We start from the raw sequence: 27,710 nt of genomic DNA on the forward strand, positions 1-27,710 counted from the left end.
CCTAAAACTGCAAAAGCTGTGAATTGCGCCTTTAAATTAATTAATTTGATATAGCCCATGCATGCTTGGGGATGGGACTGTTAGCAAGACAAATTGTGACAGTGGCTCACCTTACATATGCACAGTGCAACCACACAGTGGAGCAACATATGAAAGTGAGTCTCAGCGACACTCTCATTAACTGTTGATTCACACACTTGGAACTTTGAGGTGAAGTGACTTTTCCATCCAACGAAGGATTCATTTAGTTAAACGATACTCCATGCATTAAAGTGCCAAACCGTAGTAGACCTAAAAACAAGATGAAAAAAAGAGAAGGTGGCTATTCAGGGTCGTCAGAGCGTGATACTCCCCTCCAATAAGCAAATTATAGTTAATGCGGAGGTCAATTTCTCTTCAGCTCAATAGAATATCAGGGATAATTAAGAGTGTGGTTCAATTACTTAATTATTCTCTGAAAAAAAATTCACGAGTTGAAGTCCATTTGACAAAAATGTTGTTGATATAGAATCAAAGATCACTAATACAGTGAAATGAATGCCACCGGATCTTAAAATCCAGTAATATTGAGGACTGAATAGGGGGGGAAAGTATGTTTTCCATTTTTATGCTCCACATGTAAACTCAGTTGAATTATATGTCCGGCTTCACATCTGCAAACTGCTGACTTTGTCAGATGGTCTGAGCGCTCTTCCAGAGCCGGAAGACAGCCTAGGGAGTCGGAGGCTACTGCTGTTAGTGGTGATTCACAAGAGAGAGGGAGAGTAAAAGAGCAAGAGAGAGAAATCTGGGCTTTGTTCAGCTTGCCGTCACATCGACATTGTTAGTCTATTTCCTCTCCTTTCATCTCCCCCCTCTTTCCCCTGGCTGCAACCCCTGTGTGCCTCAGTGTTGCTCTGGGGAAGTTATCAGCCAAAACTAACACCCTCTCGGCCTCCTCAACCCACCCAGACACACACATTGACAGAGACACCCACACAAACCTCCAGATTGGGCATTACTATTCTTACCTCAGCCTAGACACAAAGTTTAATTGAGGTAAAGAAATATATGTTTTGCCTGTGTGAGGGGAGAAAAGGAACAGCCTTTTCTCACATGGACCACTGACACACAGCAGATGGCATCAACCAGCAACACCTGACTGACTGCACACAGGAAGGATAAATGCATCCCGGTAAAATGAGACAGTAAGACTCACCTCACAGTGTCAACATCTCCTCGTCTCCTTTCTCTTGTTGGTATTTTAATCTTTCATTTTTCAGACAAGAAAGCATGTTGTCTGTATCTATCTACTTTGAACGTTCCGTGACTGGATGACTAAGGGAAGTCACTTAAAATGCCATTCAACCGGACCTCCACAGACCTTTATTACGATCTAGGCCAGGGGTGTCAAACTCATTTAGACCCAGGGGCCGCATTCGGTCTTCAATGAGATCCAGTGGGCCACACAGAAAACGTGTTACATTTCCTCCTTGTCAAAATTAGCCAAAAATATGTCCTCTAGGGGAAAGGGGGATACCTAGTCAATTGTACAATTGAATGCATTCAATCGAAATGTGCCTTCCTCATTTAACCCAACCCCTCTGAATCCGAGAGGTGGGGGGGGGGCTGCCTTAAATCGACAACCACGTCATCGGCACCCGGGGAACACAGTGGGTTAACTGCCTTGCTCAGAAGCAGAATGACAGATTTTTGCCTCGTCAGCTCAGGGATTCGATCCAGCATCCTTTCGGGAATGGCAAGCTTTCATTTCAGGTGATTATTGGATAGCTGGACACAGGCAAGAAACTGTATGAATGTAGGTCCATTATGATTTATACAGTTTACATTTTTAAGTATTTTTAATTCAACCCCCCCGCCAAGAAAAAAACAAGGCTGGATTTGACCAATAGGCCTTTCCAGAGGTGATAGTAAACCAACCCAAACCTTTTCCTAACCCTGAAAAGATAACATTTCGGGAGTATATTATCCTCAGGTTTTCCTATGACAAAGGCCACAGGGTTTACAAAAAAAACCTCAATCTAAAGCCACTGTATGTTGTAATGAATAGGGAAAACCTGCAATGTTCCAGCCTGAAAAGGCATCCAAGCCTCAAGTGAATTGCATCAACTGTGCTATTGTGAGCACAGACAGCAGAGTAAACACAGCATAACTCACGCCAGTGATGTCACCCTCCTGATGACAATCACCACATAAAGGATAATAGTATCTTTAGCCACAATATGATGTGGATTGCCAATAACAGTGTATTGGAGCGAACACCAGCGGGTGAGGATCCCATCTGGTAATGTTTGTCAATGGAAACCCGGACCTCAAACTGACAATGAAAAGCACTTCATCTGTTCTGACCTCAATCAGTCGACACAGAGAATAAACTACCATACGCTCACTCACAGTCCAACCACATCCCAAATGGCGCCCTCTTCATATGTAGTGCCCATAGGGATCTGGACAAATGTAGTGCACTATATAGGGAATAGGGTGCCATTTAGGACACACATCTTTCCCTCTCCACCACACAGATTGTATATTCAACAGCAGGACTGAGAGGAAGAGTTGTTTTCGGCAGCAAAAATAATAATGGATAATACATTTGACATTAAGCCCATATTGTCTCGGGATGAGAACCTGCGTTGCATTTATGAACTCTGCATGCTTATGAGAAATGTGGCAATATCTTTTGTTTTTCGAGTGCGAGGGTAAGCCAAGTAAGGACAAGAGGATTCTTAACTTTTGTCTCGTTCTCCTGCTTAGTGTGAGAGGTAGCCTAGGCAACAAAGCCACGTTCACAACTGCTGTACCCTTATAGAAACTTGTTTGACTTATGATTCCTCCTCTTCACATGACATATACACCTACTTTATTGGAGTACAGTAGCTTGAACCTGCATGATAAACGTAGGGCATTTATGTATTCCAAATTGCATATTCTTCCTGTCTAACGTCATTTTTCTGCTGCAGTTTAATATCCAAGGGGTAAAACGCATTAATTAATACAAATTATGGATTCTCGCGGTTATGTTTACTTGCATAATGAAAAACACAAATTATTCAAACGTGTAAATTAAAATGGGATTAAATGCATTTCATATTTGTAGCAACATCTATCTCATCTAAATGGACAACAGTATCAGATGCAAGTGGTTTAGCAAACTGTTGAGAGATTGATCTGATAAATTGACAAGTACACAAGGAGTTTAAAAATTGCTGGTCCACTCCTTCAGGCATGCACACACATTTTTTCTGGCACACACTTCCCCCAACATGCATGCACGCACACACACACTTCAAAGGTTAGACAAAATATACAGGAGTCCCCCCCCAGCTCTGTTAATTAGCATTGGGTGTTGTAGTAATGTGGGTAGGGAGGGATACCTATATACCACAGGAAAGATGCTAGCTAGCGTAGCACTCATACAGGCTACGTTCAGGTTGGCACCGTTCAAGCCTCTCTTACCCTCCCTCCCATCTATCCCTCCCTTTGGGTCAATAAATGCCCATGGATGGTTGGGGTCACTCAACACCCCACCCCCACAATGACGTTTTCTAGGACAGTCCCCAAGACATACAAGTATGGTGGCACCATTTAGCCCAGATATGAGAATGTCCCTTTGTCCCTATATATTTAGGACAATGTTCAGCTAGTTTCTTGTTTACTCTAGTCTACACAAGCAGGGGAATGGTGCTGCCTAGCGTAGCTACAGCACACGTGTAGCGTAGCACCCATACACGTGCCGGGTAACAGAAAGCTCACGTTCTGCCGGCGCGCCGAGAGCGCACAGTAGCGTGAGCAGCTAATTGAGTCGCGCGGCGGAGCTCTCCCGGAGATTATTATTAAACAAGGACCTGCCAGTCATACCGTGACACGCTGAATGAGAGAAAGAAGGGGGAGAACGATATAAAAATGAAAAGATGAGGATGAAGGAGTGAGAAGAGAAAGAGGAGAGTATAAAAAGACGAGGGTAGGTAGGAGATGAGAGAGAGGAGAGAAAGTTGGACGGGGAATAAAGGGGGTGGTGGAGGCGACAACTCCTCGATGCCTCGCTCTTCAGGCACCCACAGAGAGCAGGTAATCTCATTGAGCATACACTCGGTGCACAACAATGGTGTGGTGTCGCTTCGATTAGCTTGGGTGGCTACGCTACAACTGCAATAACAGCACCCAGTCAACTTCCTTTGATTCCCTTTCGCTCCCCACGTTTCAAATGGAAGTGCTCACACGCAAGGCTATTACGCAAAGACAAAAGGCGGGGACTTGGAATATGCATGGCAAGGGATGTTACCCACCGTGTGCGCTTAACGCACCGTGATGTGAGTAGGAACGTGTCGAGAGTTTTGATTTGGGGAACAGTCGTCAGACGTAGCTTCGCAGTTCACTTGAGAATGAGGCGTGAACATGAGGTGACCAAGTTCACGCGCACACAGTGTCGGGAACAAGGCAGTTGCCTTGATAAAGGCTAGAACCTTAATATGTATAGTGCATTGTCAAAGATCTAGTTAATTAGCGTCAACAAGAAAGGCAGTACTAACACACTTAAAATGAGCTTTTATTCAAACAGCAGACTGAGTAGACACATACTGTCCCCTTTAGAGGGTCTGTAGAGCGAGAGATCTCATGCCACATTGCTTGATGCTGCACTGCAGAGTGACATGCTCCTTTCCCTGGGTCTCCCGTTCCACTGCTCTCTCCTGCCCATCTCACCAGACAGAAAGGACTGCATTATCACAGTGAAAAGGGATCCCCTTCAAGTCCCCCATGCCACTGAACAAGGGCCAGTGATCAGAGAGTGTATGCGCTGGGGGGGGGGGGGACACACTACTGGGGAATGTGCACCTGCAAAGTTTCTCAGTTGACACAGTCAGTCTTTTGTGAGGTCTCTCCATGTCCTATCCATTGAAATCTCAGTGGTTTTCCAGGATTAAAATAATTACAGATCCACTCAATGACAGCTGTTAACTGCGGACTCCTCTCATTTTGGACTGTCCTGCCATCTTAGGTTGGAGAAGACATACCACAGGGGCTATATGTATCAAGCATCTGAGTTGCCTTTCAGATCCGATTGATTCCGATTATTATGGACAGGGATAAAGACGGGCCAATGTTTTCTCATGGAGCAGTGAGAGAGGGAGGTTGGAATAGATCTGATGCCACACACAAAAAGTCCAAAACAACTACAACCAATACCTAAAAATGAATAACTTCTTCAGGAACAGCGCCATAGTAAATACATACAAATGATGCCAAGCACTTAATTAATTTTCTTTCTCATATTCCTGGATGTGTACTGTAACCTGTGGTGTCTGCAGGGTGAGAGAGGTTTCATTCCTATCATGTCTCCCCACTCCCACAGGCAAGCAGCTAACAGCCTTAAGCCGGGCCCTGGGTGGACTTAGGGGAGGACAGTGGGAGGTGACTTCACAGGGTGATCCATCAATGGCTAAATTGACAATCTCTCCAGTGGCACGACAGCTCCCGTATGGGATCGAAGGCAAGCTGTGACCTCAAAGACTGCCTGAACAATTTCTAGTGGGGAGGGGGGCTATAGTAGAGTGTGTGTGGAGGCAGTGGAGGGTGTGTGTGAGAAAGTGGTTAAGGGAATGTGTGTGTGTGGGGGGGGGGGGTCCAATCAAAAAGTACACAGATAACCTGAATCAGCGTGACCCTGACATTGTTACAAACAAAATGTGAAGGAGTAGGGCCTCCTCCTCTGAGAGAAAGCTGTGTATCTCTTCTACCCCTTCCTCCCTCGTCTTCAAACACAATTATTAAGGAAATGGAACGGGCCGGACAGATTCCCAAACGAGGCCGCAGCTTTTCCTACAATAAAGCCCTTTTGTCAATGGGCTGTATTGAATTCACTCCATGGCTAGTGTGTCACATTGAAGGCCATCCTCAGTAGCCATCCCTTTCCGTCTCTCTTATCCTCAAGGTCTACAGGGCTAATCAGTCTCACTGTAATGTTTGATCCCAGCCTTCGGTCCCAATGCAGACTTTACAATAGTTCATATATCGATTCGACGGGGCATTCGTGTTGTCCATCACTTCCTACTAAACTTAGGGTAGAGTAGAGAGTTGGGGAGAGAGTGTGTCAAGCATTTTTTTTTCAGCACTAAACTTTTGTTTCAGGTTAATGTAATTTTATCCTTTGTATTCTCGGTTTCAGAAGAAAAGAAAAAGCGCTTAAATTGTCCCTCGCTGGTGAAGTGGTAAATTACAATTGGAGGGGGGGGGCAGTTTGGATTGAATGATAAATGATTAATCCCTTCCTCATTCCATTGTGGTGTAAAATAAAGGCTGTGCTGGTCTACATTGTCCTCTGAGCTCCATTAGGAACATTATCATGGTACTCTACAGTGGACCAATTGCCCCCAGGTGGGATAGAACAATCAGCTAAGAATACCAGGCTAAAGCCATTTCTCACACATAGAAACAACGGCAAGGCTTTTAATAATTAGATGCTAAATGTGGAATCGTAATGTTCTGTGTGCCTTGTGGCAATTTTGTTTGATATGGTTATTATTTTGTTGTTAGGTTGACCCTTTGACTGACATAAAATGCCACACACTAAAAAGGAATAGACCAAGAACAAATGATTGTGTCCTTGAGTTGATGTGCCTTCATTCTCAGGGGACATACTGTAGGGGGGAGCCTGTTCAGCAGGCCATCGTAGCGGTTGTAGTCTATTGGTGCTTAAACTGTTTCATGAGCCATGTGTCCCATTTCACAAAACAACAACACCAAAACAAACCAATCAATGACAATTGGCTAGCGTCTACCGTGGACCCAGGAAGTAAAAATGTACCTCTAAAAAAACAAAGGAATCCCAACCTACTGTAGCCTATTCTTTGTTTGGTCAGCACGGAATAGCATGCTCGCATGAAACCAGATTCATCATGAGATTCAAATGAAAAAGCCCATGCAAAGTACACATATCAATTTGCATGAGAAGTGCCTAAGTGCAGATAGAGCCATAATCCCTGTAATTAGGCAAAGCATACTGTATGACCGCGAGGGGTGGATTTAAAAATCGTTGCTAACGTGGTGACACATAACCAGGCAAAGAGGATGAAGGACAGCCTTGATACCCCCCACCCACCCACCCACGTCGTGCCTGTGTGTGAATACAGTATGTGGCGGTGGATGAGCTTACAGGGCCAATCCTATAAAGCACTGGGAGATTTGCATAACTATGAGTAGTATGTATAGCAGGCTTTGATTGGAACACCTACGGTATCCTATCCTAGACTTTCCATGGAATGCAAATAAGCCAGATATGTGAAGGAATGTCAGTTTGTTTTAACGTAATGCTGTTTTCTAATATTAGCTTAACCATCTGGTGTGCGGTTCATACACAGATCTGTCTGCCGAGATAAATACTTAATTATGCAAACTGGATAAAGTGATTCTCTCTCTCACACATACCCACACCATGGCTTCCATTTGTCCCTGCCTACTCACTTTTCTCCCACTTGACCATTTTCTCCCCAACCCCTGGTCCTTTGGGCAGGGAACCCTGTAGCGTTTGAAGGGTCACTCTATAATATTTATCTGCCTAGTCCGCCGGGCGCCACACGCACACATTACTCCACCTAATGTAAACCAACATCCTCCGCCACTTGACCCAGCTGTCAATATCAGTCCTCATTAAACGCCATTCAGCCCGCCACAAGCCACTTTAAATGGCATCATCCGATGCTTACCGAATTATGCAATGGGAGCCGCATTGGGGGAATCCTAATTCATTCATTTGGAAGATATATTGGGGGGGGGGGTCAGTGCGAAAAAACTATAAAACTTGTGGGGGTATTTAACCCCACGGGCACAAAAGGCCCAGCGCGGCTTAATGTTGCTGTCATGTTTCACTCGGGTTCCGAGCTCTGACAGCACTTTGGCAATGGCGGAGGCAGACGATGGACGCCACAAGAACGCGAAAACCACTTTCCTCTCAAGTATGAGTAAGAACATGGTATTGATTTTGTTGCTAGGTATGGAAGATTTAAAAAAATTGAAATATAATCAAATAATAAAAGCCAAAATGCCAGGCAAGATATATTGGGGAATTACACCACTTAGATGATTGAATTAGAATACAAAGAAACCTGGATTATGCACATTCAGGTTATCCTAAAATAAATAATTACATGAAAATTATACACGGATGAGCTGACAATGGGTGGAACGAACCGGAAAGACTGACACAGCAAAGAAACATTTTATTCAATAAACAGAGATATGGAATAAACTGGCATCCAATTGACAAATGTTTAATCAACCTGAATATTTTTTTTCTGACTATCGGTGCAATTTCAATATTATTTAATGGGCCTAACAGAGTTATAGTAAGGTGTTGAGAGCAACACACATCAAGTCATTTGTGCCCATGAATGCCAATGTGCTAAACTGTATTGCTCATATTGGATTCTTTGAGTAAAAGAAACATCAGGTAAAAGTCTTAACGAACCCTCAAAGAATCTAAATGTTTCCCTAAAACAAGCAGCGTTTCACTCTTGCTCTAAGCACTTTATATACCAATTATAGTCAAAGTAAAAGCTCACTTCCAACTTTAATTCTCAGATGACCTTCAATTCTCTTTGGCATAAGATGCTAGCGCTGTCTTCTTTTCTTGTTGACATGCGCGTCACGTTCTCCGGGATACAAGGGAGAACTAAAACAACTACTCATACAATTCAGATAGAGCTTGACCTTTTACACCCATAGTACCCCCACCTGCTCAGACGAAGCAGGCCTGTTTACGTTCCACGCTTCACAAACGCTCCATAATCACAACAAAACGGAACATGCCCCAGTAGGCTCTCTTGAAGTTTCCCCATTTGAAATAGGAGCGGGGAAAGTAATTTGTTTAATTAGGCAAATGCAGGGATACCCTGGTGTACAGTAGTGAATGCCTCAGCACAAGGAGATTCATTAAGGGATGTCAGGTTTGGAAACGTTGAGACAAACTATTTTTGGTGGGGTTTGTATGGAGCCAATGGGATTGGATTAGAATTAGCATATTTCTGATGGATACCCGTAGCCGGGGATGTGGGATACCCTCAGGTGACATTTCACATCGGCTGCGGGAAGCGATCTGAATTAACACACAATATGCAGATGATGAGCCGTGTAAATGCCTTGCAGTTGGGATTGTGAGTGTGCGTGCCTATGTGTGTGCAAATGAGTGTGAGGTATTCCTGTGTATTCCAGTTTGTATGTCTCCCTTTATGTGTGGGTGTATGCCTGGATGGTCAATTACCTGCTAAAGCTCCGAGCTGAACAATATGCACAGGCGCACACACACTCTCATGGCAAATGTCTTCTTCCCTCTCCAGTGTGGCCAAATCCACTTCTATATAGATGTGTGCCCAGGGCTCTTTTTGTGAGAAATGGGTGTCAGTTTCACGATTCTCTTGTCTCGAGGACTAGTCCATGGGGCATTCTCCCTTTGATTTCCCTAGAATGTTATAAATATGGAATCCTTCCTGGGGTACTGCACAATCACACGCACAAAGACATGCAGGTAACTGCCAAAATAAAGGAAACACAGACATGAAATGTCTTTGCAGGGAGTTGTGCCGCCACGAGCCAGAACAGCTTCAATGCACCTAGATTCTACAAGTGTCTGGATCTCTATTGGAGGACACACAGAATATGGTTATTTTTCACACTCATCAAACCATTCCGTGACCACAGATGCCCTGTGCATAGCCACGGTGGCCTGCCCAGCATTTTTACACATGACCCTAAGCATGATGATATGTAAATTGCTTAATTAACTCAGAACCCACACCTGTTGGTAAGCACCTGCTTTCAATATACTTTGTATCCCTCCCTCATTTCCCTCATTTAAGTGTTTCCATTATTTTGTCATGATGAATGTGGCGTTGCAAAGGTGTTTGGCTTCCTCGTCATTACCCAGTGACAGGAGAACTGTGTGTGTGTGTTTGCTTCTCATGTGTTTTGGAGCATAGCTTACCCTTCTCCCCCCTTCTCTGTCAGCTTGTTTTGTCTGTTCTGCCTCCCTCCCTCAGCCTTCCCATTGCTCCTCAACTTGGAATCCATCATTGAGTTAATCCCAGAAATATTTAGAGATCCCAGCGACTCCGCACCGACATTCCCCCAAGGGCATTCCCTCGTTCCCTCTCCTTACTTCAGATGGGTTTAAGTGGGAAGGGGGTCGGACAGTTGTGTACATGTTGATGTACAAACATAGGAGGCAGGCAGAGGCAGCTGTGAGTAGAGGAGACCATTGCTGCATCCCAAATGGCACCCTATTCCCTATATGGTCCACTACTTTTGGCCAGAGCCCTGTACCCTGGTCAAAAGTAGTGCACTATATTGGGGAAAGGGGTGCCATTTGGGACACAGCAAAGTATGTGGGTGTGATTGGAGCATATTTATGTGCTTGGTCTGAACATATTGGGAGTGGAGGGGGTTGACAAGGGATTTCCATTCCAAAGTAGGACAGTGTCCCCCGGAGGGGAGAGAGACTGCGGAGAGAAAAGAAACCCCTGCGCGAGAATTACAACCAGAAGCATTCCAAAACATCTGGGACTAATCTGCTGACAGCATCTAGTAATGCATGATCTTTGCCCCACTTCAAAGAATAAACACTAAGCCACTTTGAGGCTAACAAAATAATAACTAAGACACAAAAAACAAATACTGGGTGTTATGTTTTCTGTATCTCTTCTTTGTGGAGAAAGAATTACGGCGCCACAGCAGTCGCAGCGTTTTTAATATGCAACCCATTGTCCGACATTTTATCTCCCAAGCTCTTTTGGCGGGTCGGCAGTAAATTTGCAGCTTCATAATGTCTCGGTTCCCTTTGGATCAATAGAGTAATACAAAAGGCAGGTGCGTGACACATCGAAGTCACGTAACACCACTCCCAATAAACATTATGGCAAAACCATTATGCGGAAGAGCTAGCTTTGATTAGCGTGCCGCTAAAGCGCAACGCCACCCAGCCAAAAGATACAGCACCAAAACAATTACATTTGCATGGAGTCTCTCGTTAATGTTTTTGCCGTATCAAATTAGCATCTTCAAGGGCCATTTGCGTGATGCCTCCCCCAGTTCCCAAAACCTAGTTTAAGCTGAATTTAAATTACTTAATTTACTTGTCCACTGAAACAAATGGCAAGGGGAGAATGGTCAAATCTGAGGTGGTTGCAATTTGTTCAGAAGGTTAAAGAAAATGCCTGCGAAGTGATCTCAATATCCTAATGCAGAGCCCAGTGTACCGCTCATTTCTTTCTTTACCACACAGTTTACCATCTTTCCTACGTGCGTTATGCCAAAACTGTGTTAATATTTGTGAGTGAGAAAAACAGAGAGTGTCAGAGAGAAAGATACTATACGTAGACAGACTGATACATAGGGGACAGGGGGAGGGAAGGGGAGAGAGAGATTTGGGGAAAAAGTGAGAGCAAGGGAATTTGGAGAAAAAAAAACAGTAATCAGTCACCATGGATGGGGTAAGAGAAAGACATTTTAAAATAGTGACAGACACAAACAAACTGACACATGAAATGGGACAGCGGCATCCCGGGCTTACCCAGAGCTGCTGGCGCGAACAGGCTGGCGAAGAGGAGCAGGCGTGCAGTCAACATGGCCCCTCCGCCTGGCTGCCGATCCGCCCAATGGAGGGGTCAGGCCTTCCCTGGTGGGCCTGAAGCAAGTGTTCCGTGTGCTACGGTTCCCTCCGCTGCGCCGCAGTCCTGTTACGGTCCTCAAAGCCTATCCTGAAGAGAGAGAAATGTGTTTTAGGTAGAAAAAGTACCATATGAATAGTTGTGAATAGTTGTGTATAAAGACAAATAGCTAAGGAATATTCCAACAAGGCAATGTTTTCTGAAATAAAATTACTTTTTATTTCCAGTGAAGAAAACTAGCTTGATGTATTGTAACTTTAGCCGTCTCTCAGGCTACGAGTCATTCATGTATTCTTTCACCAATTGTCCGTCAATGAGATACAGCTAGTTTCCCAACGTTGGGTCAGTATGACAGTGTTTGGGAGCGTTCAACCGTACAACAGTATAACAGTCATGGAGGATGTTTTGCGATTGACTTTTGTTTGTCCATGTTGTGTCAACCAGTCCCAGTTACTCCCATGTAGAGTAACACACTGCCCCACTACCACCACACACTATTCCTGTCAGTCTCAAGAGTATTTTCGGACAGTTGATGATAATTGCTACTGGAAAAGAGAGTGCCTTTCTCCCCCCCCCCCCTTTGCTGTGGGTGTGAACATTATCTTCACAGTTTGAGATTCGTCTGCAGCGGAGAATGCATAGTACAGTGCACCACAAGCGGCCATTGTGGTATAGCCGCCTTTTTCCCCATTATCAGAAAACAAAATGGTCTCCCACGCTATTGTATTGAGCTGCAGTGACCTATGGTAAGCCCATGGGAAGGTTGGCACTGGTGAACTTGTAATACTGGTGGGTAAAATCGTGAGGCTATTGCTTGAGACCATAAAACGGGGTCATCATACACATTGAATATGTTGATGAGGAATTTTGTCAAACAAAGGTAGCATGTCAATTTGGAAACATTTGGGAATATGATACGCATAGTCTAATATTCACCATTTGATGTTGCGTCGTTTGACATGATCCATAATGTCAGGATAAAAATGCAACTGCGTCATCAAGAGGTTAAGACAGATTTAGTGAATAGCCCCCAAACTATCTATTATAGTGCATCTACAACATATCACAATACCAAATTATAATCTAGAGCTATTTAATCCAAAAGAGCACAGACAATTTTTATACCCTCTACAAATGGTATTGAGATGCTGCACTTTAATCTCAATAGAAAATATATATTTTTAAATTCTCTCGACTGACTTAAAAAAAAAAAAAAAAAAGGTCAAAGAGCAATCACAGTTTGACCAGGCAAACCAAAATGACTGTACCTCCCCTGCTGTACTCAATCTCAATTCCCATGCATGTTGGTGATCTCATTTGGTTATGTGTTCCCTTTCTCGATAATCCCCCTTCCTCCGTTGCATGACATTTTCAGATCGCATGTAGCAGCAATTATCTAATACATAATCCCTACAAAAATCCAAACTAGATTAAGAATAATAGATTTTGAGGACAGATAGAGTTAAAAAACAGAGAGGGGTGCAGCCTATCAAGAGTGGCCCATTCCATACAAAGCAAATTTATAAAGGGAATTAGTTAAGCCCTGACTAGTTTTAGCAGGTTGACGGTTATTGTCATCAGCCTTGTCCTGAAGGTAGAATTAAGTGATATCCCCCTTAGATAGGCCAGCTGCAAAGTAAAAACATGGCTATATTGTAAACATAAAAAATAAATGGCTTTTTGGTCTTAATTTAATGTTAGGGTTAGGCATAGCAGTGTGGTTAGTTAAGGTTAGGGCTAAGGTAAGGGTTAGGTTTAAAATCTGATTTTATGACTGTGGCTGTGCCAGAGCTGCCTCAAACAATATACAAGACGAAAAATGATAACCTGCATCGCTTAACGTCATCCACCATCAGCACACTAAACTCCCTGAACTCCACCTAAAATGATGCTACCATCTTTAATCTGTGCAATAAAAAGTTAGACAATGTAAGCTATGTAGCTACACCTCTTACTTTGTAGATATTGGCAACAATCTGTATATGTACCCCTCATTCAAGGGCTTTTCATTATTTTGTTGTACTATTTTCTACATTGTAGAATAATAGTGAATATATCAAAACTATGAAATGACATATGGAATCATGTAGTAAGCAAAAAAGTGTTAATCAAATGATTTGAAATTTGAAATTCTTCAAATAGCCACCCTTTGCCTTGATGACCGCTTTGCACACTCTTGGCATTCTCTTAACCAGCTTCATGAGGTGGATATGGAATGCATTTCAATTAACAGGTGTGCCTTCTTAAAAGTTATCTTGTGGAATTTTTTCCTTCTTCATGTGTTTCAGCCAATCAGTTGTGTTGTGACAAGGTAGGGGGTATACAGAAGATAGGTCTATGGCAAGAACAGGAGAAACGACAGTCCATCATTACTAAGACATGAAGGTCAGTCAATACGGAACATTTCAAGAACTTTGAACGTTTATTCAAGTGTAGTTGCAAAAAACATCAAGCGCTGTGATGAAACTGGCTCTCATGAGGACCGCCACAGGAATAGAAGACCCAGAGTTACCTCTGTTGCAGAGGATAAGTTCATTAGAGTTCAAATAACAGACATTTCAACATGAACTGTTCAGAGGAGACTGTGGTCTGGAGTCCAAATTTTAGATTTAGGGTCCAAATGCCGTGTCATTGTGAGACGCGGTGTGGGTGAACGGATGATCTCTGCATGTGTATTTCCCACTGTAAAGCATGGAGAAGGAGGTGTGATGGTGTGGGGTGCTTTGCTGGTGACACCGTCAGTGGTTTACTTAGAATTCAAGGCATACTTAACCAACATGGCTACCACAGCATTGCATTCTGCAGCGATACGCAATCCCATCTAGTTTGGGTTTAGTGGGACTATCATTTGTTTTTCAACAGGACAATGACCCAACACACCTCCGGGCTGTGTAAGGTCTATTTGAACAAGGAGAGTGATGGAGTGCTGCATCAGATGACCTGACCTCCACAATCACCCGACCTTTACCCAATTGAGATGGTTTGGGATGAGTTGGACCGCAGAGTGTAGGAAAAACAGCCAACAAATGCTCAGAATATGTGGGAACTCCTTCAAGACTGTTGTAAAAGCATTCTAGGTGAACCTGGTTGAGAGAAAACCAAGAGTGTGCAGAGCTGTCATCAAGGCAAAGGGTGGCTATTTGAAGAATCTCAAATATATTTAGATTTTGTTTGACACTTTTTTGGTCACTACATGATTCCATGTGTGTTATTTCATAGTTTTGGTGTTCTAGAACTTTCGACCGGTAGTGTATGGGCTGTTTTGAAGACAATGCAGAGCTGAACCCCCCCTCAAACCATGGTCTAGCGAGGGCAACTGGTTTAGACCATAACTCATTAATTTTGTTCCGTAGGCAGTGTTTAAGGCCTGCGCATGAGGTAATGTGGAATGGCATCCCATTATTTGATGACACAGATACCCTTGCATATGAGTTAATAATTGAGAATAATCTGTCTAGTGGGGGAGGTAAGAAAAATAAGATCTCAAACAGGATAAGATTGATTATCGCAATACAGGAAATTTGAAGCGTGAAATACAGGTCCCTGATCTGATTGGTGCACAGTGAAGAAAATGTCATGTCAACGTGCTACCAAGCAAGGGGCATGTTAATTATGCACCAAACGGAAGAAAATGGACTGAAACAGAAATGGACAACCTGGACTTGTGCAATAAGAAACAGACCTTGTCATTTACTAATTCAAAACTTTTTGCTAAGGTGTGCTTCACTGAACACAACCCAGCTAGTTGGAGACATTATAAAATGGGATCTAAAAAGAAAAAAAAAAAGATGGCCTGAAGGATTCATGGGGACACTTATCACTGATTCCTCAGATGTCCTCTTCGGCGATGTGGCCTTTTTTTTTTTAGGAGCTCTGCACCCAAACTGTCACAAAAATACAGGAGGCTGGTCACCAGAACGACAGGGCTGCTGCTCCTGACAGGGGACAATGAGATCTAGACGGCCAAGCACCATGGACATAAGAGTCGCTTTCAATCTACATCAGTGGTGTGTGTGTGTGCCTGTCTGTTCCAAACAAAGTATTTCTCAATTTTCACATTTACAGCCTTTCATTAAGGAAACAATATGAAAGCAGCTAATAACAGGATTGTAACTTCAAATTATTGCATTATGCACATTACATGCAGAACTTGCTACCTTTCGGTAATCATGTCATCACAATCATTAACACGATCTCTCTACAAAAAAAGTGTGAGCGTAAGTAGGAAAAGTAACCAGACACTGAGGAACACGTATCTGAAAATGCATATTTATGAGTAAGGGCTTGGACCGGTTTCAATCCAAAAAGTAAAAGAGACTCGGTTGAAAACCCAAACTAGGTTGCCAACTCCTCTTATATTTCTGAGGAGCCTTATGATACATTATAGTGGCTGGTGTTAGAAGGGTACTTGTTCAGTTAAATTCCTTTAGATAAGGCTTCCAAACTCACTGCATGCTAGCAGTAGCGCCAGTTAAAACCACTTTAATTAAACCACTTCATTACGGAGTCTCAGACAGAAAACTTTTTAATCAGTGTTGTTGTTTGCCATTATTTTAGCATTCCGCCAGTGCCAAATAGATGGATTTTAATTGTTTTCTCAGGGTCTATCTGGTGAAAAGGGGAAAGGACAGTGCATGAAGATAACAGAGGAGGAAGTGTGTGTGTATATATATCTTTATATATATCTACTGATTGATGTAGTACTGTTATTAAAATGAGGCAAAAAAATGGGAGACAAAAGATATATGGAAGTAACAAAAGAAACAGGCAAATCACTTGGCCGGCCTCGCTTGAGCGAAAGTTAAAAAAGGAACCTGATTCAGCTCAGATCTAGGGAACGTGGAGCTACAGTGATAGCTTACCCTTCAGTTGTAATGGATAGTATTGATCCAAGCAAAAGCAATATCTAGTGTTCTCTCTTCACAAACCCTCATCCAGTTTCATCATTTAGTACCTTTTTTCTTTGTTTTAGAAAATGAAAACAAAGGTAAAATGGAGGTAGCTAAACTAGTATAATAATATAATAATTAGGGGGTACTTATATAGTCCTGTTTCACTGTATCTACAAGTGGGTAAGCTGTACAAGTGTGAGGTTTTTTTCTTCATATCCCACTTCCCCTGAGACACCCTCAGAGTGGGGACACAGCCAGGGTCAGCCAGTATTGACGGCGACCCTGGAGAAATTAGGGTTAATTGCCTTGCCTCATGGGCAGAACGACAGATTTGTACTTTGTCGGCTATTCGATCTAGCAACATTTTGGTTAATGGCCCAACGCTCATTCTGCCCCTGAACAAGGCAGTTAACCCACTGTTCCTAGGCCGTCATTGAAAATAAGAATTTGTTCTAGACTGACTGGCCTAGTTAAATAAAAGGTAAAAAGAAAAATGCCAGGCAACCTGCCGCCCCTACCATGCCATGCAAATGTTTCCTTGCAACAAAAATGCTAGCTGCTATCAAGTAGCATAGCTAACAGCTAGCTAGCTGAGTAGCTTATCAGTTCCATTATAAATTCAGTCCCTTAACCTTCAACAATACGGTTTCCTTCCTTAAAAATGACCGACAAGCTATACTGAACTAAATTATAAAATCAACATGAAACAATTGAAGATTTTACTGAGTTACAGTTCATATAAGTAAATCCAGGAATTGTGTACATATCCTTGTGACATGGGGTTGTGCATTATCATGAGGTGATGGCTGCGGATTAATGGCACAACAATGGGCTTCAGAATCTCGTCACGGTATCTCTGTGCATTCAAATTTCCATAGATAAAATGCTATTGTGTTCATTGTCCGTAGCTTATGCCTGCCCATACCATAACCCCGCCGCCACCATGGGCACTTTGCTCACAACGTTGACATCAGCAAACCGCTCACCCACACAACGCCTTACAAGTGGTCTGCAGTTGTGAGGCAGGTTGGATGTTCTGCCAAATTCTCTAAAACAAGGTTGGAGATGGCTTATGGTAGAGAAATTAACATTCAATTCTATGGCAACAGCTCTGGTGGACATTCATACAGTCAGCATGCTAATTGCACACTCCCCCAAAACTTGAGACATCTGTGGCATTGTGTTGTGTGACAAAACTGCATATTTTAGAGTGGCTTTTTTTTGTCCCCAGCACAACCTGTGTAATGATCATGCTGTTTAATCAGCTTCTTGATATGCCACACCTGTCAGGTGGATGGATTATCTTGGCAAAGGAGACCTGCTCACTAACAGGGATGTAAACAAATTTGATCACAACATTTGAGAGAAACATGTATCTGGAACATATCTGGTATCTTTTATTTCAGCTCATGAAACCAACGCTACATTTTGCGTTTATATTTTTGTTCAGCGAAGTTGACTAGCTTATTAGTTGCATATGAATTTCAGTCCCTCAACATTTACTGTCAAACATCTCCAGCGCACCTAACAATAATAACCTCTTCATGGGTAAATATTGAGATATTAAGAACAGTGGAGTTGACTGTGTTAGACAATTAGGCTTCCAAACACCTGCTCTTTCCTGTCTCAGAACAGCATGAAAACACTAGCTGTTTCTCAAGGGGCTCATGGTAAATCTAAATCAATATCAGTCTAACGCAAAACAATGTTTTCCCCCCACAATGCACAATGGGTGTTCGTCTGTGGTTATCAAAGTATGCCTGGAGATGTCTTGCGTGTATCCAGCTTCACAAGCCCAACAGCAGGGGTCTCCAACCACCTTGCAGAGCTACCTGGCATGCAGGCTTTTGTTCTAGCCCAACAGCATCACACCCCCCAGACGAAATACCAGATTGATTTTTTTTTTTTTTAAACAGGTGTGATAGTGAGGGCTGGAACAAAAGCCTGCATTCTCAGGAGCTGTAAATAGCCTGTCTTACAGGATTCCTGACATGACACATTGTAAGAGTGTCATATCACGTATTTCGATGAACAGGCTAACGCAGTTGCCAAGTCATATAACTGCAGTAAGCCAAGCTGCTTATGGCTCATCATTCTAGCCTGTGGCCCTGCTTTTGCTGTCTGATGACCCCGCAATCATACCTCCCTCACTGCAATCAGTTGGCACTATGAAACTGATATCAACATCCAATCTCAAGCTGCACTGCTCCTCACTTTGAATGTGTTCCAGGACCCATCAGTAATCAGGTACGCCAAACCATTTTACATATTTGGATACAACCGCTCGTTTGCATATCATTGGCTTGTAAAACGTGATTGCCACAAGCTCCATGTTGAAAACACATGATTTGTGCTGACAAAAAAATGCACGACGCCACGACAACCAAAGAAGTAATGCCTTGCTTTGACCGCCAACACTTCAAAAACACACTTCAACAGCTCCAGTATATTTTCTCAATAATGATAGTAACAGGATATTTTCTGAAATTGCTACTTCTCCAAACTTCTAAGGTTGACCAAGTCAATGTGATTTGGGGTATCACAGATCTACAACACCCGTTTCAAAACCTAGCTGGCTAGGCCTATATTGGTATGATAACGATCAGTGTTGTCCGAAAATGTACATCACCACCTACAATTAGTTCACGTAGCTCCACAGTTTCTCCCACGCAAGGAAAATGTCATTAGGGTCGAATGAGCTTATGCATCCATACAATGTGAGCAGCAACAAAAGTGCAACCCGATCCTCAATGTTATCTGATGGGATCATGCTAAGTGTAATGTTACCATGCCACGCCTGCCTGAGTCACTCTCACATACACTACTTAATATGGGGTTAAATACCAACCAGACAGATTTTGTTCCATGAATACTGTAGTGCTACTTTTTATTTTACTCGTCTTGCTGATGTATTATGTAAAAAATAATGTATCAAAAAATATTGTCCTAATTCATGTAGAAATACCACTTCCCTACATGGTCACAGAGGGCAGGTTTTACAACAGAGGGCAGGTTTCCTGTATTTAGATTAGATTCAGACATGCTACTGGGAATGGACTTTGGATTGGTTAGCTAGTGTATATCTAAACTGCCTGCTGTCAGTGAGTCCTATGCCAAAGCAAGCCACCGATCGACGGCTAGTAGAAGATAATAGCGCTAGCTTTAGCCCATTCAGTTACTATGTGCGGGCACTTTCAAGACACCTGTCCATGTGTGAGTGAGGGTCAAGGTATTCGTCGGCAGAGATGTTAGCATAAGCGCGCAATCGCAAATTCAAGTGCACGCACACACAATCTCAAGGGGAGGAACACCTTTGAAAAGCACTGTATTGTCAGTAGGCTAGCGTTATTATTAGTATTACTAAACACATGCACATACTCAATGGCCTGAGTTCCATTGTCCCACCAGGCAAGAGAATAAAGGCATGCAGGAGCTGCTGTGTACAGTTCACTGAATAAATGCAGATATTCTGAGTGTAAAGGCAAGGGAAATCTGCCTTGAGACACTCCTCTATTATAATGCAAAGCTCAGGCACCATCAATTTTTCCATTCTTTTTTCCCTCCCTCTCATGGCACATCCTTCCTAATGCAGCACAAATGGATGCAGGGAGGGAGAGGGAGGGAGAGGGAGAGAGAGGGATAGATGGAGGAGTGAGGGATGGATAGATGGAGGAGTGAGGGATGGATGGATGGAGCAAGGGATGAAGGTGGTGGGTGTGTAAGTGTGGCGTTCCAGCTCATGAATTGTCATAAGACGCCCTCGGGAGGCCTGGCTCGAGGTAAGCCATGGCAACAACGGCTGATATCGCCATGGCGCGTCAGGTGAGCGGGTGTTGCCATGACAACCACCTCGCCCTGTTTGCGATTAACTACCCTCTACGGGCGAGCCAAAACCTGAGATGATGTACTTTGCCAAAACGTCATACTGAAATATTGGAACTGGAATAAACAATCTACCTAGCCTATTTCTTGTTGGGTTTTCTTTTTTAAACCAAAACTTATCAAATTGGCTCCCGCCATTTTAGAAGAGACAGGCAGTTGGATTCTAGCAGAATAATACACGGAATGTAAAACTCAACAAAAACATGACCTGTCCCTGAGTCGATGCAGCCACATATGGATTGTATAGGGTAGGGGGTCAACCTGCAATGCTGTCTGACATTACCCCAGCTGATTGGATGGACTGGGAGACAGGGGAGTGTAATTGGCTATGACCTAGCTGACCGTTCCTGTATTGGGATCCATTCGGTCTCTGGCTGAACCGGAGACAAAAATCGGACAAATAATACGGTCAAGAAACAACAGGAAACATGGCAACCACTAAATTGCTCACCAAGACACACACTATGAGGGCCCCACTCTATTTAACCCATAGCAAAGACAAACCACCTTACTAAACACTTATGTAATAAGATATGGTGTTTTGGCACATTGCCTATTGACAAGCTGTCGCTCAAAGTTAAACGTCATCAGAGTGAGCTCTCCTTTCCTCCGTTTCTTTCTCGGTTTGACTGGCTGAGGTCTCAATTTTGTCGTCTCGGAAATATTTCCTCCGCCTGGGTTTGCATAATTCTCCATTCACACCAGACTGCGGCGTCTGCAACCAAGTCAAATTGACTCCTTAAGTCACAGAGCCATTCAAATCCATTCAAAAGGGCTGCCTGTCAGCACAGACACTTCACTCAGAGGCTGTAACGCGGGGAGTAAAACACAAATACAAACAGCAATTTTAGATGACGAGTGAATGGAAAACAGAGATTTTAGACATGAATAACATTGATCCCAATGTTGCATGTATTGCAATGTCATTATCTGATGCTAGCCTTGTGTGTGTGCAGGAAATATGAGCAAATATTGTACAAATGTTATTGAGTGAGGGTGAGCGAGCGAGAGGGGGAGGGAGGGCGAGTGAGGAGGGAGGGCGAGCGAGGGGGGAGGGCGAGCGAGAGGGAGGGCGGGCGAGAGGGAGGGCGAGCGAGAGGGAGGGCGGGCGAGAGGGAGGGCGGGGCGAGAGGGAGGGCGGGCGAGAGGGAGAGTGGGAGGGCGGGCGAGAGTGAGGGAGGGCGGGCAAGAGTGAGGGAGGGCGAGAGTGAGGGAGGGCGGGCGAGAGTGAGGGAGGGCGGGCGAGAGGGAGAGTGGGAGGGCGGGCGAGAGGGAGAGTGGGAGGGCGGGCGAGCGTGAGGGAGGGAGGGCGAGAGTGAGGGAGGCGGGCGAGCGTGAGGGAGGGAGGGCGAGAGTGAGGGAGGGCGGGCGAGAGTGAGGGAGGGAGGGAGGGAGGGCGGGCGAGAGTGAGGGAGGGAGGGCGAGAGTGAGGAGGGAGGGCGTCGAGAGTGAGGAAGGGAGGGCGGGCGAGAGTGAGGGCGAGAGTGAGGGAGGGAGGGCGAGAGTGGGGGGAGAGAGGGCGAGAGGGAGAGGGCGAGAGGGAGAGAGTGAGGGAGGGAGGGCGGGCGAGAGTGAGGGCGAGAGTGAGGGAGGGCGAGAGGAGGGAGGGGGAGGGCGAGAGGGAGGGAGGGAGGGCGAGGGAGAGGGGGAGGGAGGGAGGGCAAGCGAGAGGGAGGGCAGGCGGAGGGAGGGCGAGGGGAGGGAGGGAGGGCGGGAGGGAGGGCGGGCGAGAGTGAGGGAGGGCGGGCGGGCGAGTGAGGGAGGGCGGGCGAGAGTGAGGGCGGGCGAGAGGGAGGGCGGGAGAGAGGGAGGGCGGGAGAGAGGGAGGGAGGGCGAGGGAGGGAGGGCGGGCGGGCGAGGAGGGAGGGCGGGCGGGGAGAGGAGGGAGGGCGGGTGAGAGAGGGAGGGAGGGCGGGTGAGGAGGGAGGGAGGGCGGGTGAGAGAGGGAGGGAGGGCGGGCGGGTGAGAGAGGGAGGGAGGGCGGTTGAGAGAGGGAGGGCGGGTGAGAGAGGGAGGGAGGGCAGGTGAGAGAGGGGGAGGGCAGGTGAGAGAGGGTGGGTGAGAGTGCGGGCGAGAGCGAGAGAGAGGGAGGGCAGGAGAGAGAGAGGGAGGGCGGGAGAGAGAGAGGGAGGGCGGGCGAGAGAGAGGGAGGGAGGGCGAGAGAGAGGGAGGGAGGGAGGGCGGGAGAGAGGGAGGAAGAGAGGGCGGGAGGGAGGGCGGGAGAGAGGGAGAGCCATTCAAATCAGAGCCATTCAAATCCATTCAAAAGGGCTGCCTGTCAGCACAGACACTTCACTCAGAGGCTGTAACGCGGGGAGTAAAACACAAATACAAACAGCAATTTTAGATGACGAGTGAATGGAAAACAGAGATTTTAGACATCCCAATGTTGCATGTATTGCAATGTCATTATCTGATGCTAGCCTTGTGTGTGTGCAGGAAATATGAGGAAATATTGTACAAATGTTATTGAGTGAGGATGAGCGAGCGAGAGGGGGAGGGAGGGCGAGTGAGAAGGGAGGGCGAGCGAGGGGGGAGGGAGGGCGAGCGCGAGAGCGGGAGGGAGGGCGGGCGAGAGAGAGGTAGGGAGGGCGAGAGGGTGAGAGGGAGGGAGGAAGGGCGAGAGGGAGAGAGGGAGGGAGGAAGGGCGAGAGAGAGGGCGGGAGGGCGAGAAGGAGGGCGAGAGGGAGGGAGGGCGGGCGGGAGGGCGGGTGGGAGAGAGGGCGGGAGGGCGGGCGAGAGGGAGGGAGGCGGGCGGGCGAGAGGGAGGGAGGGCGAGAGGGAGGGAGGGCGGGCGAGAGGGAGGGAGAGAGAGGGAGGGAGAGAGAGAGGGAGGGAGAGCGAGAGAGAGGGAGGGAGGGAGGGCGAGAGAGAGGGAGGGTCGGGCGAGAGAGAGGGCGGGTGGGCGAGAGAGAGGGCAGGAGGGCGTGAGGGAGAGAGAGGAGAGGGAGAGAGCGAGGGAGAGGGAGGGAGGGAGGGAGAGCGGGAGGGAGGGAGGGCGAGCGAGAGCGGGGAGGGAGGGCGGGCGAGAGAGAGGTAGGGAGGGCGAGAGGGAGAGAGGGAGGGAGGAAGGGCGAGAGGGAGAGAGGCGGGCGGGAGGGAGGGCGAGAGGGAGGGCGGGCGAGGGAGGGAGGGCGGGCGAGAGGGAGGGAGGGCGGGCGAGGGAGGGAGGAGAGAGGGAGGGAGGGAGAGCGAGAGAGAGGGAGGGGAGGGAGGGCGAGAGAGAGGGAGGGAGGGCGAGAGAGAGGGAGGGTCGGCGAGAGAGAGGGCGGGTGGGCGAGAGAGAGGGCAGGAGGGCGTGAGGGCAAGAGAGAGGGAGGGCGAGAGAGGGAGGGAGAGCGGGAGGGAGGGCGGGCGAGAGAGAGGTAGGGAGGGCGAGAGGGCGAGAGGGAGGGAGGAAGGGCGAGAGGGAGAGAGGGCGAGAGAGAGGGCGGGAGGGCGAGAGGGAGGGCGAGAGGGAGGGAGGGCGGGAGGGAGGGCGAGAGGGAGGGAGGGAGGGAGGGAGGGAGGGAGGGCGGCGGGGGCGGGAGAGAGGGCGGGCGAGAGGGAGGGAGGCGGGCGGGCGAGAGGGAGGGAGGGCAAGAGGGAGGGAGGGCGAGAGGGAGGGAGGGCGGGCGAGAGGGAGGGAGGGCGGGCGAGAGGGAGGGAGGGCGGGCGAGAGGGAGGGAGGGCGGGCGAGAGGGAGGGAGGGCGGGGCGAGAGGGAGGGAGGGCGGGAGAGAGAGAGGGAGGGAGGGAGAGCGAGAGAGAGGGAGGGAGGGAGGGCGAGAGAGAGGGAGGGTCGGCGAGAGAGAGGGCAGGAGGGCGTGAGAGGGCGAGAGAGAGAGAGAGGGAGGGCGAGAGAGGGAGGGAGGGCGAGAGAGAGGGAGGGCGAGAGAGGGAGGGAGGGGCGAGAGAGAGAGGGAGGGAGGGCGGGAGAGAGAGGGAGAGAGGGCGGGAGTGCAGGCGAGAGAGGGCGGGAAAGAGGGCGGGCGGGAGAGGGAGGGCGGGAGAGGGCGGGGAGAGAGAGGGGAGGGCGGGCGAGAGAGAGGGAGGGGGCGAGAGCGAAAAGGGGGGGCGGAAGAGAGGGCGGCGAGAGCGAAAGAGAGGGCGGGCGAGAGCGAAAGAGAGGGCGGGCGAGAGCGAAAGAGAGGGCGGGCGAAAGAGAGAGGGCGAGAGCGAAAGAGATGGCGGGCGGGGAGAGAGGGAGGGAGGGCGGGCGGGAGGGCAGGCGGGAGAGGGAGGGCGGGCGGGAGAGAGGGAGGGCGGGCGAGAGAGAGGGAGGGAGGGCGAGAGGGAGAGCGAGAGAGAGAGAGGGAGGGCGGGCGAGAGAGAGAGAGGTCGGGCGAGAGCGAGAGGGCGGGCGAGAGCGAGAGAGAGAGGGCGGGCGAGAGCGAGAGAGAGAGGGCGGGCGAGAGGGCGGGCGAGAGCGAGAGGGCGGGCAAGAGCGAGAGGGCGGGCGAGAGCGAGAGAGAGAGGGCGGGCGAGAGCGAGAGAGAGAGGGCGGGCGAGAGGGCGGGCGAGAGCGAGAGGGCGGGCAAGAGCGAGAGGGCGGCGAGAGCGAGAGGGGGGCGAGAGCGAAAGAGGGGGCGAAAGAGAGAGGGCGGCGAGAGCGAAAGAGAGGGCGGGCGAGAGCGAAAGAGAGGGCGGGCGAGAGCGAAAGAGAGGGCGGGCGAGAGCGAAAGAGAGGGGTGGCGAGAGCGAAAGAGAGGGGGGGCGAGAGCGAAAGAGAGGGGGGGCGAGAGCGAAAGAGGGGGGGGGCGAAAGAGAGAGGGCGGGCGAGAGCGAGAGAGAGAGGGCGGGCGAGAGCGAGAGAGAGAGGGCGGGCGAGAGCGAGAGAGAGAGGGCGGGCGAGAGCGAGAGAGAGAGGGCGAGAGCGAGAGAGAGAGGGCGGGCGAGAGAGAGAGGGCGGGCGAGAGCGAGAGAGAGAGGGCGGGCGAGAGCGAGAGGGCGGGCGAGAGAGAGAGAGAGAGAGAAAGAGGGCGGGCGAGAGAGGGCGGGCGGGCGAGAGAGAGAGAGGGCGGGCGGGCGAGAGAGAGAGAGAGGGTGGCGTAGAGCGAAAGAGAGGGGGCGAGAGCGAAAGAGAGGGGGACGAGAGCGAAAGAGGGGGGCGAGAGCGAAAGAGGGGGGGGGCGAAAGAGAGAGGGCGGGCGAGAGCGAAAGAGAGGGCGGGCGAGAGCGAAAGAGAGGGCGGGCGAGAGCGAGAGGGCGGGCGAGAGCGAGAGGGCGGGCGAGAGCGAGAGGGCGGGCGAGAGCGAGAGAGAGAGGGCGGGCGAGAGCGAGAGGGCGGGCGAGAGAGAGAGAGAGGGCGGGCGGGCGAGAGAGAGAGAGAGGGCGGGCGGGGCGAGAGAGAGAGGGCTGGCGGGAGAGAGAGAGAGGGCGGGCGGGCGAGAGAGGGCGGGCGGGCGAGAGAGAGAGGGCGAGAGAGAGAGGGCAGGCGAGAGCGAGAGGGAGAGGGCGGGCGAGAGAGAGAGGGCGGGCGAGAGGGAGAGGGCGGGCGAGAGGGAGAGGGCGGGCGAGAGCGAGAGGGCGGGCGAGAGCGAGAGGGCGGGCGAGAGCGAGAGGGCGGGCGAGAGCGAGAGAGGGAGGGCGGGCGAGAGAGAGGGAGGGCGGGCGAGAGAGGGAGGGCGGGCGAGAGAGGGAGGGCGGAGGGCGGGCGAGAGGGAGGGAGGGCGAGAGAGAGGGAGGGCGAGAGAGAGGGAGGGGAGAGAGAGAGAGGGAGGGCGAGAGAGAGAGAGGGAGGGCGAGAGAGAGAGGGAGGGCGAGAGAGAGAGGGAGGGAGAGGCAGAGAGAGGGAGGGAGGGCGAGAGAGAGGGAGGGAGGGCGGCGAGAGAGAGGGAGGGAGGGCGAGAGAGGGAGGGAGGGCGGGCGAGAGAGAGGGAGGGAGGGCGGGCGAGAGAGAGGGAGGGAGGGCGGGGAGAGAGAGAGGGAGGGAGGGCGGGCGAGAGAGAGGGAGGGAGGGCGGGCGAGAGAGAGGGAGGGAGGGCGGGCGAGAGAGAGAGGGAGGGAGGGCGAGAGAGAGAGGGCGGGAGGGCGGGCGAGAGAGAGAGGGCGAGCAGGCGAGAGAGAGAGGTCGGGCGAGAGAGAGAGAGGTCGGGCGAGAGAGAGAGAGGTCGGGCGAGAGAGAGAGGGCGGGCGAGAGAGAGAGAGGGCGGGCGAGAGAGAGAGAGGGCGGGCGAGAGAGAGAGAGGGCGGGCGAGAGAGAGAGAGGGCGAGAGAGGGCGGGCGAGAGAGAGAGGGCGGGCGAGAGCGAGAGGGCGGGCGAGAGGGCGGGCGAGAGCGAGAGGGCGGGCGAGAGCAAGAGGGCGGGCGAGAGCGAGAGAGAGAGGGCGGGGCGAGAGCGAGAGGGCGAGCGAGGAGCGAGAGGGCGGGCGAGAGAGAGGGAGGGAGGGCGAGAGAGAGAGGGAGGGGAGGGCGGGGCGAGAGAGAGAGGGCGGCAGGCGAGAGAGAGAGGTCGGGCGAGAGAGAGAGAGGTCGGGCGAGAGAGAGAGAGGTCGGGCGAGAGAGAGAGGGCGGGCGAGAGAGAGAGAGGGCGGGCGAGAGAGAGAGAGGGCGGGCGAGAGAGAGAGAGGGCGAGAGAGGGCGGGCGAGAGAGAGAGGGCGGGCGAGAGCGAGAGGGCGGGCGAGAGCGAGAGGGCGGGCGAGAGCAAGAGGGCGGGCGAGAGCGAGAGAGAGAGGGCGGGCGAGAGCGAGAGGGCGAGCGAGAGCGAGAGAGAGAGGGCGAGAGGGCGGGCGAGAGCGGGCGGGCGAGAGCGAGAGAGAGAGGGCGGGCGAGAGCGAGAAGGCGGGCGAGAGCGAGAGGGCGGGCGAGAGAGAGAGAGAGAGAAAGAGGGCGGGCGAGAGAGGGCGGGCGGGCGAGAGAGAGAGAGAGGGCGGGCGAGAGAGAGAGAGGGCGGGCGAGAGAGAGAGAGAGGGCGGGCGGGCGAGAGAGAGAGGGCTGGCGGGCGAGAGAGAGAGGGCGGGCGGGCGAGAGAGAGAGGGCGGGCGGGCGAGAGAGAGAGGGCGGGCGAGAGAGAGAGGGCGGGCGGGCGAGAGGGAGAGGGCGGGCGAGAGCGAGAGGGAGAGGGCGAGAGCGAGAGGGAGAGGGCGGGCGAGAGAGAGAGGGCGGGCGAGAGCGAGAGGGAGAGGGCGGGCGAGAGCGAGAGAGGGAGAGAGAGAGGGCAGGCGAGAGAGAGAGAGAGAGAGGGCGGGCGAGAGAGAGAGGGCGGGCGGGCGAGAGAGAGAGGGCGGGCGAGAGAGAGAGGGCGGGCGAGAGAGAGAGGGCGGGCGAGAGAGAGTGGGCGGGCGAGAGAGAGAGGGCGGGC

The 27,710-nt window shown here is 49.6% G+C and overlaps 1 protein-coding gene across 11 annotated transcripts in view; it reads right to left on the reverse strand.

The window, feature by feature from the left end:
- Positions 1-27,710, reverse strand: part of LOC135516327 (adhesion G protein-coupled receptor L3-like) — a 318,499-nt gene that overhangs the window by 228,125 nt on the left and 62,664 nt on the right. For all 11 annotated transcript variants that reach the window (XM_064940528.1, XM_064940527.1, XM_064940520.1 and 8 more), the window contains one exon: positions 11,558-11,744. In XM_064940528.1, the coding sequence (XP_064796600.1) occupies positions 11,558-11,612 (55 nt within the window). In that variant the 5' untranslated portion in view covers positions 11,613-11,744. The remainder of the gene's footprint in view (positions 1-11,557; positions 11,745-27,710) is intronic.

The sequence above is a fragment of the Oncorhynchus masou genome, chromosome 27 (genome assembly GCF_036934945.1).
Source record: "Oncorhynchus masou masou isolate Uvic2021 chromosome 27, UVic_Omas_1.1, whole genome shotgun sequence".
In the NCBI taxonomy this organism is placed as follows: Eukaryota; Metazoa; Chordata; class Actinopteri; order Salmoniformes; family Salmonidae; genus Oncorhynchus; species Oncorhynchus masou.